The sequence below is a fragment of the Tachypleus tridentatus genome, chromosome 2, assembly GCF_004210375.1.
Source record: "Tachypleus tridentatus isolate NWPU-2018 chromosome 2, ASM421037v1, whole genome shotgun sequence".
Classification (NCBI taxonomy): Eukaryota; Metazoa; Arthropoda; class Merostomata; order Xiphosura; family Limulidae; genus Tachypleus; species Tachypleus tridentatus.
In genome coordinates, this window is record NC_134826.1 from 137500756 (window position 1) to 137520849 (window position 20094).

At 34.1% G+C, this 20094-nt stretch overlaps 1 protein-coding gene across 3 annotated transcripts in view; it reads left to right on the forward strand.

Moving 5' to 3' along the window:
* LOC143245212 (uncharacterized) overlaps positions 1-12054 on the forward strand; it is a 136759-nt gene extending 124705 nt beyond the window's left edge. For 2 of the 3 annotated variants that reach the window (XM_076491304.1, XM_076491303.1), the window contains 4 exons: positions 987-1163; positions 5072-5157; positions 10465-10576; positions 11637-12054. In XM_076491304.1, the coding sequence (XP_076347419.1) occupies positions 987-1163; positions 5072-5157; positions 10465-10576; positions 11637-11734 (473 nt within the window). In that variant the 3' untranslated portion in view covers positions 11735-12054. The remainder of the gene's footprint in view (positions 1-986; positions 1164-5071; positions 5158-10464; positions 10577-11636) is intronic. The other variant, XM_076491305.1, reaches the window with a different exon arrangement.
* Positions 12055-20094: the final 8040 nt, after the last annotated feature.

Genomic DNA, 20094 nt, shown 5'->3' on the forward strand with positions numbered 1-20094 from the left:
AAAACCGAAGTTCGTTTATATATTTAAAAACGGCTGGTATTGGGTAAAGAACGCACTAATAGACGAGCGAACAACGTTTCGACCGTCTTCTGACGACGACTGAAGAAGGTCGAAACGTTGTTCGCTCCTCTGCTAGTGCGTTCTATACCCATACAAGCCGTTTTTAAATATATAAATTTCTCTGCAAGTGGGTTTTCTCGTCATCACGTAAAAACAGAAGTTTGTACATTCAGGTCATAAGAAGATGGTTTTGATGGAGATTTAAAATTTACGAGGCTTATACTTATGGATCTTGTAAAGCAATGCAATATAAATCAGTCTGGTGTATTTGGACCTCCCAGAAATATACCTGCAAAAAGTTATATCTCAGCTTCGGCTAATCAAGTCCGGGGTATTTTAATACGAACATAAAGACCAGTGTTAACGATCGCAACATGATTGAGCAGAACTTCCGTCTGGAAACGAGGCCAATAGGAGTTGGATTTCTGTGCATTCCAGCCCTTGTGACAGGTGCTGGGAAACTCTTGTTCTCTTTCAGTAGAGAAAACTTTAAGAAGAAGTGGTGTGCTTTAAAATAACAATCTCATGATGAATCCTTTTGCAATAAAAATAGGGTTGCAGGGCTTTTGTCAAGGTACACAATTCTCAGGTATAATATGACTAGACGTGGTGACCTGGACTGTAAGGACTTGGTGAAACAGCAAAACTCATTTAATTAATTTAGAATAATGAACCTCCGTAGAAACATAATGTTGAACGATTTGCACTGAAATGAATATTCTTATCAATACATGAATATTTTAGTTTTACTAATTGTTCAGGTGATGAAATATCTTTATAATTAAAATATCAACAAACCAATAAAAGGTGAAATCCAAATGATCATATTAAAGCCACAGTGAAGTCATTCTTCATTTCGCTATTTTTAGTTCAGGAATAGATAATTTACAGTGACATTCATTCTAACCACGTTGTTTTATTTTAAGCAGCTTCTACTCCTGATACTGACCACTGTCCAGCACTGGCAGAAACAAATGGGCTTCGTATAGAGACAGGCCATCTACCAGATAAATGTACGAAATACACCACAGATATTGTTGGTTGTCGAAGCGACTACACCTTAGAAGTTTTGACAACCTGTGCGTCTTATCGAGATTTAAAACGTAAGCACATCTCCATTCAGTTTTTCAGAATTTTGGGTGAAAAGTAATATATTTCCATACTGTTTTTATTTTAGAATTTTGGGTGAAAAAGTAACATATTTCCATTCAGTTTATTTTAGAATTTTGGGTGAAAAAGTAACATATTTCCATTCAGTTTATTTTAGAATTTTGGGTGAAAAAGTAACATATTTCCATTCTGTTTTTTTAGAATTTTGGGTGAAAAAGTAAAATATTTCTATTCAGGTTTTTACATTTATTGGGTTGTAAACGCAGCACATTACATGGAAGTTTCTACAGTTTTGTGTCAAAATATAAACTAAGGCTAGTATTCAAAACATAGCATCGATGTATAAATATAGTTTTTGATTCTGTGAACTTCTGGTAATCCAAGAGTTTTTAGTCCTAATGTTTCAACCATTTATTTGTAAACTCGCGCCAGTACTTTAGAAATATGAAAGTATAATTGTTTCCATATAACTTGTCACTGTTGAGTCAGTTTAACATATTAAGCCGTCATTAATTACATATATATCGATATAAACATTAATGAATTATATCATGTCCTGAACTACAAATATATTTAGTAGCTAATGCTTTGCTTGTTTCATGAAAACTATGAATATTTGGATAGATTCATGCATTGAAACCTTTACAAAATGGAAAATATATGTAAGTTAACGTAAGAATTAATGTGTTATGTCATTAAACAATTAGATTTAGATTCTAGGCTAAATAGATCTAATAAACATAAGCAACGTTAGCAAACAGCCCCAGAAATAAGTCGTGCCTCTTTAAATTTAGAACGATACTAATCGTCAGCACACATTAAATACAGCTATGAACCCCTTTTAATTTAAAATAATACCAATCGTTAGCACACATTAAATACAGCTATGAACCCCTTTTAATTTAAAATAATACCAATCGTGAGCACACATTAAATACAGATATGAACCCCTTTTAATTTAAAATAATACCAATCGTGAGGACACATTAAATACAGATATGAACCCCTTTTAATTTAAAATAATACCAATCGTGAGGACACATTAAATACAGCTGTTAACCCCTTTTAATGTAGAACGATACCAATCGTCAGCACACATTAAATACAAGTAAGTAAATAAATGTATTTAATTAAAGCTTATCTATGTCTAATATAACGGTTACTGTAGTAAGTTCGAGTGTATTACTGTAGTAAGTGCGAGTGTATTACGTAGTTTGACGAGTCCTACATTTTGTACAGTCTAATACTGTGCAGCCTGTCTGTACTAAGTATTTATAGGCATCTAAATATTGTATGTTTTTATTCTTGTATAATGTGAGGAACTGAAAACTAGGTGAGGGATAATGTCAGGAATGTCCATAGTTGTGTCTCCTTTGTCCATAGCTAATGAAGTGAACATGAGTCTGAATGTTCCATGTCAGGAATGTCCATAGCTGTGTCTCCTTTGTCCATAGCTAATGAAGTGAACATGAGTCTGAATGTTCCATGTCAGGAATGTCCATAGCTGTGTCTCCTTTGTCCATAGCTAATGAAGTGAACATGAGTAGAACCCATGTCCGTCATACCTACTCCAAACTAATAACATTCTACCTTGTATGAATGATTAGACGTTCATCCAGACCCTTTGTTAAAGTGCTAAACGCAACGTTAAATTGGGGAAGTCGTCACTTTTTACGTCCAAAGTGAGGGAAGACAACACTAGTTTCTATATCGGTCACGTGACTGCACATCTCTGATTATAAAAACAAAAGACACACTGGTTAAATGTGTCAGAAATTGTATCAAAAGATGGCAGGATATAGGTAGAGGTCAAGTCTGGTTGAGTGTATGAACGGTGAATAGACCTTGCCAAATACGGCTGATTTTGTTAGGGCCATTATCATGGTTAAGTGAGAAATCGTTAGCTGGGATAATTTCCGTAGTTTCTAAACAGTTTCTTCTTTAGTTTTGGGTTCGTGTAGGAAAAAATGCTTCATCCCAAAGTATTCACTTCTACGAATGTGACCTTGGTGTTCTTTGTGCTATATTTCTAAGGAAAGTGACTGTTGTCCTATATTTCTTTTATACCCTTACACGGGACGTTACATATACCTAAATTTTAGTTTCTTTCATAGGGATTTTTCGGGTTAGATAGTAAGGTGTTGACTGTATACAAAGGTATAAATACAGGTGTTTAATCTGTTAAATAGGCTGATAATTTCATAAGTAATTCCTAGCATAAAATCGAATGAAACAAATAAATATGCTCTATGTTGTCGATAGGTAAAACACTGGAGTTAACATAATATTTTTTTACTGTTTTGAAATTTAGTATGACTTCTGTATGTGATGTTGGGGTCAAACCTCTAGATGGTGGTACATTCACCACAGTTATTAAATGTTTTACTTTCCGAGTTTAAAATGTTATTATTATTTATGGCCAAGTTGTCTTTTATTTCTTCTCTAAACTGTTCACAATACTTCTCGTAGTTTCTAACAATTTGTTTCCTGTATGTCATTATCATGAAATTAATATATAAATGTTTAATGTTCACGCGTCCTTATGATGCTGTTTTCCTTCAAGATGTTATCTATATTTTATTTGTTCATATACCCTATTTTTGTGGGTCAACAGTAAGTCTAGGGGCTTATAACAATAAAAATGAGGTTTCTTTTTATATTTTAAACATTTTCTGGAATTAATATCTTCTTGATAACGGTTTCTAACAGTGGAGCTCAATGTTGTTGTTTTTTTAATTTTAAAATAATTATATGTATCCTTAAAGTTTCTCGGGTATTTTCGGATTATTATATTTTAAAATATTATTTCATGATCAATCACCCAATGGGTGTGTCGGTGGTAACATAGAAATATTTCCACCTTCTGTTTATTATTAATTCTATTGGTTGATCTCTGTTAATTTCCGGAATGACCTGTAACCAAGTAAAACGTGTTAATAATAGTGTTGCACAAGAAGCTACAAGGTTTGAACGAATCCGTCACATAAGATGTAAGGGTTGTCACAGAAACCATTTTGCTTCTTTACTAGTGAAATAAATAGGTCATCTTTCAAAACTTCGAATCAAAACTGAACTGGCCTGGTGGATTAAGGCGTGCGACTCGTAATCTGAGGGTCGCGGATTCGAATCTTTTGCTTTTGTTGAAAACCTCGCATACAAATGACTGTCATATTCTGTAACTGTTCGAACTTTTATTTTTATCCGTAGACCAGTAGCAATATCGGAAACGGATATTTTCATTCCGTCTTCTCTTCCTTCTTTTTTACCAATGTATACACATTTCAAGTCGTAATTAATGAACAGTGCCAACAGAAAAAAATATTTTATTTACAAAAATAACCCTTCATTTTCATCTAATTTAATCTTGATTTAATATTTTATCACTGGAGGGTTGGTTCTCCATTCGGCAAGTAAGATATTTTGATGGCTACTAAGCTGTCTCTAGTAGAGACCAAAGTGGTTATCCATTATTTTTGTTTACCTACGGGCCCAGCATGGCCAGGTGGGTTAAGGCGTTCGACTCGTAATCTGAGGGTCGCGGGTTCGAATCCCAGTCGCACCAAACATGTTCGCCCTTTCAGCAGTGGGGCGTTATAATGTGACGGTCAATCCCACTTTTCGTTGGTTAAAGAGTAGCCCAAGAGTTGGCGATGGGTGGTGATTACTAGCTGTTTTACGTCTAGTCTTACCCTGCTAAATTAGGAACGGCTAGCACAGATAGCCCTCGTGTAACTTTGCGCGAATTTCGGCCCAATTTATGCACTTCTTTTATGTAATGTGTATGGATACTAAACATATCTTCAAATTTCTCAAATATATCTTTAAGAAAAATAGATTAAACGTATATTTCCATTCAATAACTTCGTACAGTTTCTCACAAAATTATTTTCTCGTTTTCTAGGTTTTCAGTGCCATGGGACGTGGGAAGAGAAGGGCCGAACGTATATAGTGACAGGACTTGAAGAATCCAGGCGAAAAGTTTGTTTTGTAAGTCGTTTGAAGTTTGGAATTGTGATTGATTGCTTTTTGTGTATTATTACGTGAGTTGTAACAGCTTTATGGTGTAGCTGATCAATCTCATATCATTAACAAATATTATAAAATATACGTTATTTGGAAATACTGAATCCATGTATTAAAAACTTTTCTGTACAAAAAGTAACAACATGTCTAAATTTATCCCCCAGTAAACTTCATAATACATTGGATTCTTAGAGCTATGTTTACAAGGACCGGTATGGCCAGGTGCGTAAAGGCGTTGGACTAAAATGCACTCGCTCCGAGGGAGCGTTATAATGTGACGGTCAGTCCCGCTTTATGTAAGTAAAAGAGTAGTCCAAGAGTTGGGGGTGAGTGGTGATGGCTAGCTATCTTCCCTCTAGTCATTAACTGCTAAATTAAGGACGGCTAGCGTAGATAGCCCTTGTGTAGCTTTGCGCAAAATTCACATCAAACCACGTATTTTCACTTTCCAGCTAATTTCATTATACAGTGTGTCCGAAAATGAATATAGCAAAAATAAAGTTCAATAACTTTATTGTTATTTGAGATAACAACAAAAACTGAATTTAAAGACAAGAAGTAAGGTTGTAAGTTTTATTGTAATAAGTTTTTCTTCTTTCTTTGACGAACTGTTACTAGAAATACTTATCACCTACAAGGCCCGCCATGGCCAAGTGTGTTAAGGCGTGCGACCCGTAATCTGAGGGTCTCGGGTTCGCATCCCCGTCGCGCCAAACATGCTCGCCCTTTCAGCCGTGGGGGCGTTATAATGTGACGGTCAATCCCACTATTCGTTGGTAAAAGAGTAGCCCAAGAGTTCAAGGTGGGTGGTTATGACTAGCTGCCTTCCTTCTAGTCTTACACTGCTAAATTAGGGACAGCTAGCACAGACAGCCCTCGAGCAGCTTTGTGCGAAATGCAAAAAAACAAACAAACAGTCATCTACACTTGCTACAATATATATTTATTCCACAAATCCAAGAAACTCTTAGCTTGTTACAAAGAGCTATGTTCCAACAGGATCGATGGAGCATTATTAAAGTATTTTGAAACCAGCCTTTCCAGAGCGGTAGATTGGTAGTGGGGTGGGGCGAACTATCAAATCCCCCTCTCGTTTATCTGACTTAGATCCTTTAGATTTTCACCTCTTGGGCGTTTTGAAAACAAAAGTTTAACATAATAAATCAAAAAACCTTGAAGGACTGAAACATCAGATTCGTGATAGTATCTTATCCATCCATACTGCTGTGTTGGAAAATGTTTCCTTAAGATTTGAATGCACAATAAAATTAATTACAGAGAATGATGGAAAACATGCAGGAGTTCAGGATTTATTCAAACTATAACATACATATCAACTACTTGTCTTTATATTCATTATTTGTTGTTTTCTCAAACGTTAATAAAGTTATTCAAGTCTGTTTTTGGTATACTCATTTTCAGACACCCTGTACATAGCATTTACAGGTGTATATCGATTCACCTGCTAACTTCATAATACAGGTGTTTATCGATTGACCAGTTAACTAAATAATACACCATATCCACATGTGTTTATTGATTTCCTGGCTAACATTAGCGTAATCAGAGCTACGTTCATTCTTACACACTCTTCATAATACATGACATCAGTTGTGTTATATTTATTATTCATTTGAAAACTAACGTTAGAAAGATTTGAAATTACCGTCAAACATCCTACCCTATCGTGCATTATAGTATCTCGCTAACACAGTGTTTCTTTTTTGGTAAATTAAAAACTGAGTAGGTTTTACATTGTTAAATTAACACTGGATGTCGATTCAGTTTAAGAAATGCAACTTTTAAATAAACAAATATATCTGTAATTGTTTGATTTATGATAAAGTAACACTAATTGATCAAATCAATGTTTGTTTATGTGCACCTACAAGGATGGAATTAATATCAGAAGAATAAATCAAATATTAATGTATATGAAAGATATTTTGTGTCACATCACGTCATGCTTGGTTTGCATTCATTTCTCAAAATATAGTTTGTTGGTAAGTTATGCGCAAAGCTGCACAATGGACTATCTATGATTTACCCATTGCAGGTATTGATGCCATGTTTCTAGCATTATAAGTCCGCTAGGTGGCTTTCGAAATAGGAGGAAAGATAAAATCCGAAATGCATTTATCCAGATAAATCAAGTAGTTCGATCACTGTCCGCCCGTTACGATTGTAGTGACAGGATGCAAGTGGGCCGTGAGAAAGGTGGCTGTGAAACCTTATAAGTGCAGTGAATGTTGATATAATAAGCTCAAAGTAAAGACCTAGTGTGCGATCGAATACATAAAATTTGATGATGAAAGCAAAAAAATTATACAATTTTAAAATTTTATTTTATACTTTCAGTGTTTAGACTAACAACAAGTTAGGGTATATCTGTGTTACTGAGCAACATAACATAAAAGTCGTTGTTAGAACGTAGTGGCCCGGCATGGCCAAGCAAGAATCACAAGGACAAACACACAATTTGTAGGTCTGTGATGCAATAAAACAATTCAACAGATCAAACTGTAGGGAGGATGATTGTATGCACCATACCCTCACCTAAAATGAAGGGAGGGATGTATATCCTCCATCCCCCCCCAGGATCTACGCCCCTGCCTGCGCTAGCCGTCCATAACTTAGCGTTGAAAGACTAGTAATCACCACCCAGCGCCAACCCTTGGGCTACTTTTTTATTAACGAACAGTAGGATTGACCATAACATTAAAACATCTCCACGACTCAAACTTTGGTGAGATAGAGATAATAACTCGTAACTCGCTGAGTCGAGTATCCTAACGTCCTAGTCGTGACAGTGCACGTTTTTACTTTTTCAAATGTCTCCTAGTAACTCAGCGGTACGTCTGCGGACTTACAACGCCAAAAACCGGGTTTCGATACCCGTGGTGGGCAGAGCACAGATAGCCCATCGTGTAGCTTTGTGCTTAATTCAAAACAACAACAACTTTTTAAAATAATAATTATTGAATAACTGGGTAATAAATTACAAGTGAGTATTTATGGAATTATTTTAACTAAATTAATACACATGTTTTGTGAATAGCAGAAACCTTTTATTCTGTAAAAAATGGTAGAATTATTCGTAATTGGTCAGTTTTAGCAGTTAACTAACTTTATTAAGTACTTAGTTCGTCAATGTGATTCAAACTTACCAATGATGATTGCTTTGGTTTGTTTTCGATTCCGCGCAAAGTTGCACGAAGGCTATCTTCGCATGCCTTCCCTAATATAGCAGTGTAAGACTGGAGGGAAGGCAGTTAGTCATCACCACCCACCGCCAACTCTTTGGCTACTGTATTACTAACGAATAGTGGGATTGACCGTCACATTATAAAACCCCCACGGCTGAAAGGGCGAGCATGTTTGGCGCGGCAGGGATTCGAACCCGCGACCCTCAAATTAGGAGTCGAGTGCCTTAACCACCTGGCCATGCCGAGCCGACCAATGAGGAGTTTTGGATGTTTAATAATGGCATCAGTACAATTAAATCCACTAGTGGGGAAGCCTTGAACCATCAGTATAATTCGTCTCACCAGTAAGGCGATCTTGGATGATTAATGATAACCATCAGTATAATTCTATCCACTAGTGGGATGAGGGTTTAATGAGTAGAGATGAGTAATATTAAAATTCAGGCTTACAAACTGTTGTGACTGGACACTAAACCAACTGTTGTGACTGGACACTAAACCATTTATATGTTGGCACTTTGTTTTTGAAAATAAGAATTTTTTTTTGATTTTCTAACTACATAATCCCCATGTCCCTTTGCACCTCACAGCGGCACAACGGTTTGTCTGCAGAAGTACAACGCTACAAACCGTGTTTTGATACCCGCGGTGAGCAGAGCACAGATAGCTCATTGTGTGCAGCTTTGTGCGTAAGTTCAAACAAAAAACAAATAAACCAAGTAGGTTAACGGTATGATCAAGCTAAAGTCACGAGTTTGATTCCCTCAGGTGCACAGACCGCAGATGGCCCTTTGCGTAGCCTATCACTGAAAACACAGATGTAGCGAAAAAAATTCTGATCAACATTTACTGAGTTTCTGTATGGGACGGCAGCGAGAAGGGTCAGAAATGAAAAATAAAACTATTCTAAAGACTTGTGGTGAAAAAAGCTATTCTAAAGTCATATGATCCAATCTATTAAACAAATTTCATTTTTGTTTACGCACTATTTTATTGACGCTTTAATAAAAAAAAAGACATAAACTAAAGACATAATCCTAACAATTGTATCCTTAGAAACTCAACTTAAACTATATCTTTTGTACGTATATTTGTTGGAAGTAAGAAACGTTTTCTATCGTTTATTGCTAATTTAAAATCGTATGCACTCTAAAACATGCGGGCAAAATAATTAATCCACTAACACTTGCAATACCTCTTAATTTTAAAGTTGTTCTGACAGTCGTGGAGAAACCAGGTTTTTAGTTTGATTGCAGTTATCTTAATTAAAGCGGTTAATTAATTATCTGGTGAAAGCTGGTGAAGAACATATGTTCACATAGCTTATCTTTGATTTTTTCTCACATCACTCATTAAATGATAAAATAAGAATAATTAGGAAATGTGTTTTTAAAAGTAAACCAATCACCTATTTTCTATGTCACTTTATATGTTTTAACGTATTGGGTTCAATTAGATTTCGAAACAAAATAGTTGAAATGAGGATGTTGTGTAAACAGGTGTTTATAATTTTAAAAGAGAAAGGTAAACTATGATTATTTTCTTCGACATAAACAAAGCTTTTAGTTTAGTTTGTCGATGTTGGTTCTTAGTGCATTTCTCTGTTGTAAAAATAATTGTATATCTGAATTTTTATTTGTTTCTTAACTGACTCACTCTTTGTTGACGTGTTTAGTTACTGCTCCATTGGTTGATTGTGTCAGTTGTCTGTTTCTTTGTTTGAACGGCTGGTTAGCGATAGTAGTTTTAAAATTATTATTTTTTTTTTTAGTACCATGAAATCAAACCAAGAATCTGGCTAATGTGGTTACTTGAAGTGTACACAGAGATCGAGTACTTCCAACACACTTCAAGTAAACATATATAGATCTAGATGGAAGCTCACATGTGTTACCTGCTTCCAACACACTTCAAGTAAATACATACAAGTTTACTTTGGATCTCAAATATGATGGCTACATTAAATATTTTTATGGTAAACGTATACATGGACACTTCCTTGGTCAACCAAGTGAAACATATTTTCAACTAATTACTATTTCTGTCTTCAATACATGCATTCTAGGTGTTCTCCGCCCGATCACGAGTAACTCTGATGTCAGGTTTGCACGGCACGTGCTCACGTAGTGTTCAGCCCGGTGTTACAGGCAACATAACCTTTAACATTACAGCAGCAGGTAAGCAGTTTGTAATATTAACGAAATTTATTCTAAAGACTGCAGTTTTCTGTTTACCTTCAAGTCTCGTCAGACCAAGAATATTTCTCCGACTGAAAGAGAACAAAAAATGGATGGTTGAAATACAAACGGTGGATACTAGGACCTCAACTCGATGTAACAGCGAGGATGGTGGAAAAGATACATTTAATGTAACTAAGTGTACTGTTTATTTATCTGTAGATGAGAAATGTTACCCTTACTACGCTACAACTGAAACCAGTTTTAGTTTTTCCTATTAGACTGATTGAAGAAATACATATAGATTAAAAGCCTTCCTTTAAATCGTTAATTTTTAACCAGTATGATGTAGTTTATTAAGCCTTATTATTTTATTTATTTATGCACAACATTGGCAATAGTAATAATTTAAAGACAGGAGATTTTACATTTATTGCACTAATACACAACAACAATGGGTTTCGTTAGATTTTTCATGAAATCTACATGGAAGAGACGAAAAACGTCCAATAAAAGATGCAGTTGAAACTTAAAAGGGATAAACTCACCTAAAATAATTGGTCAGCTGCTTCCGTTTACCAGGAAATACTAAATGATAAATTAACTGTCCCTTTATCCATAAAGTAAACATTGGAATTTAAAACAAAACAATTCACTTCGTATGTATAAAAAAAATTGTGAAAGTCAAATGAGTCTGATATAACATGTACGCACAATAGTTTAAGGTTTTCTTTCGCACGAGAGACAAACCTGATGTTTTATAAGTAGGACCAGCGCTTTGGATATTATTAATTTTCCATGAACTTACAAATCACTTTTCTATGCGTTTGATTCCTCATACAGGAAATTGTATTTATTAGAATAATCGCGATTTATTATCTGATACTTACTTTGTTTGATCGTTGTCTTATTTTGCAAATAAATGCAATAAATTATGTTTGCTGACGATAGATTAACTTTGATATTAATGATATACGATGCACGTTCAGGGATGTTGATTTGAAATATTTCAACACTGTTAAATTAATTAAAATATTTTATTATTGTTGTCTGTCCTTAGGTGACTGTGACTATCCGTTAAACCTAGCAGCCAGTTTCACGTATTCGGCATGTTTAATATTGGTTTTTTCGTCAGCTCTCACCAGATACATTCGGTGATCGGTTAGCTGTGAACAATCCTTCTGGAAGCTTCCGTTTTCCCAGGAAAGACTAGAAGATAAATTAAGTGCCTATTTGCCGAAACTCTCTCATGGTTGTTGAACGAATTTCCGAACAGTGACTAGTCTCTCAAAGCACCTTCCCACTTTTGTTTCTCAGAATATGTCGTAGGACACAACAGATGCCATCAAAGTTGTGAATAACTTACTGGACATTTGAAAATAATTATTAATATAATTACATGTGTTGTAAAAACTTAAAGGAATCGTTCTCGTTTTGATTCTAAAAGTCGTAAAAAAAATAAAGACTATGAAAGGATATATTTGTATGATAGTATGAATGCTTGTATGACTATTTCAAAATGGCCTACGTTATCGTAGAAATGAGGACCAATGATATCGATTTATTGTGGAATGTTACAGCTGTATTCATAATAACAGAATATTTCAAATACGGTGTCATTTTTTTTTGGTCAGGAAAGAGCACCTAATCATCCATACATTAATATTGTTTTTGTTTCGATATGTAAAGTAATTTGACTGAGAAACTGTTCAAATGATAATGAATCGTGAAAAGCTCATTTCTCTAAGTGGAGAGAAGAAACGATCGGCTTGAAAATCACACCTGTTTTACAAATTGTATACATACATAAGAAACTCAGACGTTTAATCCACACTCAGGTGTGTTGTTGTGAAATTAGATCCCAGTGTTAAACGTTTTGTATGTGGTGTTTTAATCACACTAACGAGTTTCTAAAGAAATAAAACGCATATTTCCTTGTCCTCTGATTTAAAAGCTATACGAACGTTTTATGACGTACATACGGCTGAGATTTATATTTAAATTATTTTCAAAATAAATTATTCTTACCTTTAGCTTTTCTTTCTTACTAAATTACATATGATTGAATTATTTCATAGCATTTTTATTAATAAAGAACTATAAACGAGCCCCCCAAGCCAATGACACCCGCAATGGGAAAAATATAATTAGCTCATTGTGTACCTATGTTCTTAACAACAGACAAATAAAGAAACAAGCCGTAGCTGGAGACCAGAAGTTTATATATTGTAATCGGTTTCTGAAATAACCAAACATTAGAAATAACTGTAATAAACCAAGACTGACTCTGTCGCAACAAGAAACAAAAAGTATAGATTTGCTGAAATAAGGGGTGGATCGTTAATAAGAAAAAAAGAATAAGAACGATTTTCTGTTTCAGGATGACAGTGGCTGCTTATTGCAGACAAATGACGAGTCAGATCAACAACCTTGTATTAGCTTTAGCATAACAAAACTTTTGATGTATGTCCAAGTTTTGTTTCAAAGCACTCTACCATTCAAAGTTGAGCGCAGCCTATGATACGTTGTTTCTCACCGAGTCTTGTATCAAACAGATATCAATAAATTTCAAATATATAGCTGAATGAAATATCTACGTTATTTTGTTAGGGATATCACAATATACATGCTCAGTCCTTCCCAACCACAAATGGCTGGTAATTTAAAAATAATTTACATATACTAACAAAACATATTGTTGTTAACAGCTGTTAATTTAACAATAATTTATTTAAACTAACCAAACATATTGTTGCTAATAGCTGTTAATTTAACAATAATTTATATAAACTAACCAAACATATTGTTGCTAATAGCTGGTAATTTAACAATAATTTATATAAACTAACCAAACATATTGTTGCTAATAGCTGTTAATTTAACAATAATTTATATAAACTAACCAAACATATTGTTGCTAATAGCTGGTAATTTAACAATAATTTATATAAACTAACTAAACACATTGTTGCTATAAGCTGGAAATTTAACAATAATTTATATAAACTAACCAAACATATTGTTGCTAATAGCTGGTAATTTAACAATAATTTATATAAACTAACCAAACACATTGTTGCTATCAGCTGGAAATTTAAGAATTATTTATCTCGCCTAACCAAATATATTGTTGTTAATCGCTGTTAATTTCACAACAATTTACATAAACTAACCAAAATATTGTTGCTAGCACATGGTAATTTAACAATAATTTATATAAACTAACCAAACATATTGTTGCTAATAGCTGGTAATTTAACAATAATTTATATAAACTAACCAAACATATTGTTGCTAATAGTGGTAATATAACAATAATTTATATAAACTAAACAAACATATTGTTGTTAATAGCTGTTAATTTTACAATAATTTATATAAACTAAACAAACATATTGTTGTTAATAGCTGTTAATTTTACAATAATTTATACAAACTAACCAAACATATTGTTGCTATCAGCTGAAAATTTAAGAATTATTTATCTCGCCTAACCAAATATATTGTTGTTAAGAGCTGTTAATTTCACAACAATTTACATAAACTAACCAAAATATTGTTGCTAGCACATGGTAATTTAACAATAATTTATATAAACTAACCAAACATATTGTTACTAACAGCTGGTAATTGAACAATTATTTATTTGCACTAATCAAACATATTGTTGCTCACAGCTGGTGACTTAACAATAATTTATCTACAGTAACCAAACATATTGTTGTTAATAGCTGGTAATTTAACAATAATTTACATAACCTAAACAAACATGTTGTTGCTAACAGCTGGTAATTTAACAATAATTTTTTAAACTAGCCAAACATATTGTTGCTAACAGCTTGTGATTTAACCATAATTTATAAAAACTAACCAAACACAATGTTGCTCACAGCTGGTGATTTAACAATAATTTGTATAAACTAGTCAAACATATTGTTGCTAACAGCTGGTTATTTAACCATAATTTATCCAGAACTATCCTAAATAATTATTGCTAATAAGCTACAAGTTAGCAACAATTAACCAGACTTCCCTGTCTTCATCAGGTAGAACGTCCGAGTATCATGTTAACTTTTTCTTGTTTTATATCTTTCAGTATAGACATTTTATAATTTTTATTTGCTTTCAATGTGAGAATCCTCATTTTCATACATAACCAAAGGACAAGTCGAAGTACCAAGGACTTCGCATAAAAGGGGAGAGAGGAATTATTATTTATAACCAGAAATTCAACCAAAATTAACCGAAAACATTTTTATAAACAGTAAATAATTATAAAATTCATAATAAAGGTTGTTGTGAACAAATATTCTGAAGAGCTCAGTTTAATATAAAAACGTTATTAGGAACAAACGAAAAAGAAACATAATATTGGTGAAGAAGTTCTGAAAACATTCCTGAAAACACCGTTGTACCAATGACCCTATAAATGAACACCGTTGGACCAATAACCCTCCAAATAAACACCGTTGTACCAATGACCCTCTAAATGAACACTGTTGTACCAAAGACCTAAATGAACACCGTTGTACCAATGACCCTATAAATGAACTAGCTAAAGTTTCTGGGAAAATTGGTAACATATATGTAAGTTCACATTGACATTTAATGACTATTTTATGCTGGTTTTATGGTTTCTAGGAATCAGCCTTATTTTGTTCCCACTGACTTCAGGCATTTAGCAGAAAGGCACAAATGTTTATAGTTGGTTTAATTAATTCGTTTAACTTTTTGTTTCTTATTCTTGTCGGTCTCTCGCTGGGACAACCTAACTCTTCGGATTTATAACGCCAAAATCAGGGTTCGATTCTCATCAGTAGACACAGCAGATAACCCAATGCGGCTTTCGTATAAGAAAAAAACACTTGTGAAACACTCATTTCCGACTCTAGTCGGAATCCCTTGCAGTGAACGGATTTATTCATTACACGTTGAAAACCTCATAAAAAGAAAACCCTTAAAAGTGATATAATTGGCTCTAAAAAGAGAAATAGAGAAAAGAGTCACGTGTGTCAATCCAATTATAGCCAGAAAACAATTATTTTTATTTATTCACATTTAATAATGTTCATTCAGAAGGTGTGTTTTGAATGTTTTATTCTTGACTCATAGGTAATAAAATGTTTTTAAAAATACTCCTGCTAGATATATATATATTTATTCTGGGTTATTCGCGTTTTCTCTAACTTAGTTTTTTAAAGAAACAAAAGATGGACACTTCTGAGAGACCGGACATCCTCCGAAATAATTTATTAAATTCTAAAAAATCAGCCTTTCGACATTACAAGTTATTACCGGATGAGCTACAAAGAAGGAATTATGTGGTCAAACAGATCAAACATAAAATATAAACATTGTTTTTTATCATCATGGTATTCAACTGTTTTATTGATTTTATAAAAAAATATTATATAAATATAGAAAATGGTATTTGAGAAAGTCGTTAATTTAGGAACATTGGAAATGTTGTTTATAGGAAATGACGTTGAGAAATAACAGATTTCTAATGTTCCCTTACACATCTGATTTTGTTTTTTTAATTTGTGGTGAGCAGCATGAATCATGCATCATGCTTAATGTTCTTCTATTAATGTTATGGATGTTACATGCATACTCTTCAGAAAAAGAAACGCAAAAGGCAAAATATGAGACAAATTGTTAACAAGTTTATTCCGAGTAGTTCTGTATGACATGTGTGAAACTTTGCACATTCACTGCTGAACGTCCAAAGTCTGCAAAGGCGAAGTTCACGCTCACTAGGTGAAGTTTAACGTCACTCAACGTCAATAACGAGTATGCACCCTGTGAGCATCAATAACTGCTTGGCATCTCCTGCCCATGGAAGCGATGAGATAACGAATCACATCCTGTGGAATGGCTGTCCACTCAGCCTGCAAAGCTGCTGCAAGCTGAGGTAGAGTCTGCAGTTGAGGTTGTCGCCGTCGCAGACGTCGGTCCAACTCGTCCCAAAGATGTTCAATGGGGTTTAAATCTGGTGATCTGGAGAGTCAGGGAAGAACGTTGATGTTGTGGTGTCTCAAGAAGACAGTGGTGAGTTGGGCTGTGTGAGGACGGGCGTTGTCATGTTGAAAACGTCGTTGACGTTCAACATGATGGGTTGCACATGGAGCCTAAGAATCTCGTAGACGGTTGCGTACGGTCTCATAGGAAATCATACGCAGCCCTGGTATGGTTGAGGCAGTAGACGTCGCAGTGGTGGTCCTATCCCGAAGGTGACGTAACCGGATGTTGCGATCTTGTGCGGGCGTGGTCACACGAGATCTGCCAGATCGTGGACGGTCACGAGTTGATCCATGTTGTTAGTGACGATTCCATAGCCTTGTGATGGTGCTTGGGTGGACATTCACAGCTCTGGCAACATCTGATCGAGATTCGCCTGCTTCCAAGCGACCAATGGTGTTGTTGCGTTGTGCTTCAGTCAGTCTTGGCGTAAATGTATTGCGTGTTGATGGCTTAACACTGAGCTATGGAAACCGAAAACCCGTCACTTTTATAGGGATTTTGCACATGCAGAACATGCAGATCTCTCAAACAAATTTATTGGACACGCATGCGTTTTGGCGAAAAATCCGATGTTTTCCTTCCGTTTTCAAAGTGCACAACTTTTATTGTCATTTTAGTCTGACAATCAGTGACTTAACACGTGTAACATCACATACTCTGAGCTTGTAACGTTATTACATATATTTCTCTTTAAAATAACAAAAATATCTCTTTTGCGTTTCTTGTTTTGAAGACTATATATTGTTGTTACCAAACTACGAATACTATATTACTGTTACCAAACTACTGATACTATATTACTGTCACCAACCTACTGATTCTATATTACTGTTACCAAACTACTGATACTATATTACTGTTACCAACCTACTGATTCTATATTACTGTCACCAAGCTACTGATACTATATTACTGTTACCAAACTACTGATATTATGTTACTGTTACCAATCTACTGATTCTATATTACTGTCACCAACCTATTGATTCTATATTACTGTCACCAACCTACTGATTCTATATTACTGTTACCAAACTACTAACACTATGTTACTGTTACCAATCTACTGATTCTATATTACTGTCACCAAACTACTGATTCTATATTACTGTCACCAACCTACTGATTCTATATTACTGTTACCAAACTACTGATACTATATTACTGTTACCAAACTACTAACACAATGTTACTGTCACCAAACTACTGATACTATATTACTGTTACCAAACTACTGATACTATATTATTCTAACTAAACTACTAACACAATGTTACTCTTACGAAACTAGTGATTCTATATTACTGTCACCAAGCTACTGATACTATATTACTGTTACGAAACTACTGATACTATATTACTGTTACCAAACTACTAACACTATATTACTGTCACCAACCTATTAATTCTATATTACTGTCACCAACCTATTAATTCTACTGTCACCAACCTATTAATTCTATATTACTGTCACCAAACTACTGTTATATTGCTGTTACGAAACTACTGATACTATATTACTGTTACCAAACTACTAACACTATATTACTGTCACCAACCTATTAATTCTATATTACTGTCACTAAGCTACTGATACTATATTACTGTTACGAAACTACTGATATTATATTACTGTTACCAAACTACTAACACTATATTACTGTCACCAACCTATTAATTCTATATTACTGTCACCAAACTACTGATACTATATTACTCTTACCAAACTACTAACACTATCTTACTGTTACCAATCTACTGATTCTATATTACTGTTACCAAACTACTAACGCAATGTTACTGTTACGAAACTACTGATACTATATTACTGTTACCAAACTACTAACACTATATTACTGTCACCAAACTACTGATACTATATTACTGTTACCAAACTACTGATACTATATTACTCTTACTAAACTACTAACACAATGTTACTCTTACGTAACTAGTGATTCTATATTACAGTTATCAAGCTACTGATACTATATTACTGCTACGAAACTGCTGATACTATATTACTGTTACCAAACTACTAACACTATATTACTGTCACCAAACTACTGATACTATATTACTCTTACAAAACTACTGATACTATATTACTCTCACTAAACTACTAACACAATGTTACTCTTACGAAACTAGTGATTCTATATTACTGTTATCAAGCTACTGATACTATATTACTGTCACCAAACTACGAATACTATATTACTGTTACCAAACTACTAACACTATATTACTGTTACCAATCTACTGATTCTATATTACTGTCACCAAACTACTGATACTATATTACTGTTACCAAACTACTAACACTATATTACTGTCACCAACCTACTGATTCTATATTACTGTCACCAAACTACTGATACTATAATACTGTTACCAAACTACTTACACAATGTTACTGTTACGAAACTACTGATACTATATTACTGTTACCAAACTACTAACACTATATTACTGTTACCAAACTACTAACACTATATTACTGTTACCAAACTACTAACACAATGTTACTGTCACCAAACTACTGATACTATATTTCTGTTAAACTACTAACACTATATTACTGTTACCAAACTACTAACACTATATTACTGTTACCAATCTTCTGATACTATATTTCTGTTATCACACAACTGACACAATGTTACTGCTACCAATCTGCTGATAGTATATTACTGTTACCAAACTACTATCTCTAACGGTTCGGCATGGCCAAGCGTGTTAAGGCGTTCGAATCGTAATTAGAGGGTCGCGGGTTTAAATCCTATCGCACCAAACATGCTCGCCCTTTCAGCCGTGGGGAGCGTTATAATGTGACGGTCAATCCCACTATTCTTTGGTAAAAGAGTAGCCTAAGAGTTGGCGGAGGGTGGTGATGACTAGCTGCCTTCACTCTTGTTTTACATTGCTAAATTAGGGACGGCTAGCGCAGATAGCCCTCGAGTTGCTTTGCGCGAAATTCAAAACAAACATACAAACCAAACTACTAACACTATATTACTGTTACCAAGCTACTGATACTATATTACTCTTGTCAAACAACTGATACTGTATTACTCATATTACTGAGACTGTAATACGGACAAAAACAAAAGATACTATAACCTAAGCCCTTTCACAGGTAGACCTTTCTTTCATCAACGATAGATTGTCTCTGATAAAGAGAAATTCATCTTTCTAAATCATTCATGTTATGGGTTTTTATTTTTATATTTTAATCATTATTTGAACTTGTTGTTTGTCGGCAATTGATGAATCTTACAATATAGTATTGACACCAACCTAGTGGTTCTATACTGTTAACATAACTTGTTGTTTGTCTGCAATTGATGAATCTTACAATATAGTATTGACACCAACTTAGTGGTTCTATACTGTTAATATAATTTGTTGTTTGTCTACAGTTCACTAACAATATAGTATTGACACTAACTTAGTGGTTCTATACTGTTAACATAACTTGTTTGTCTACAGTT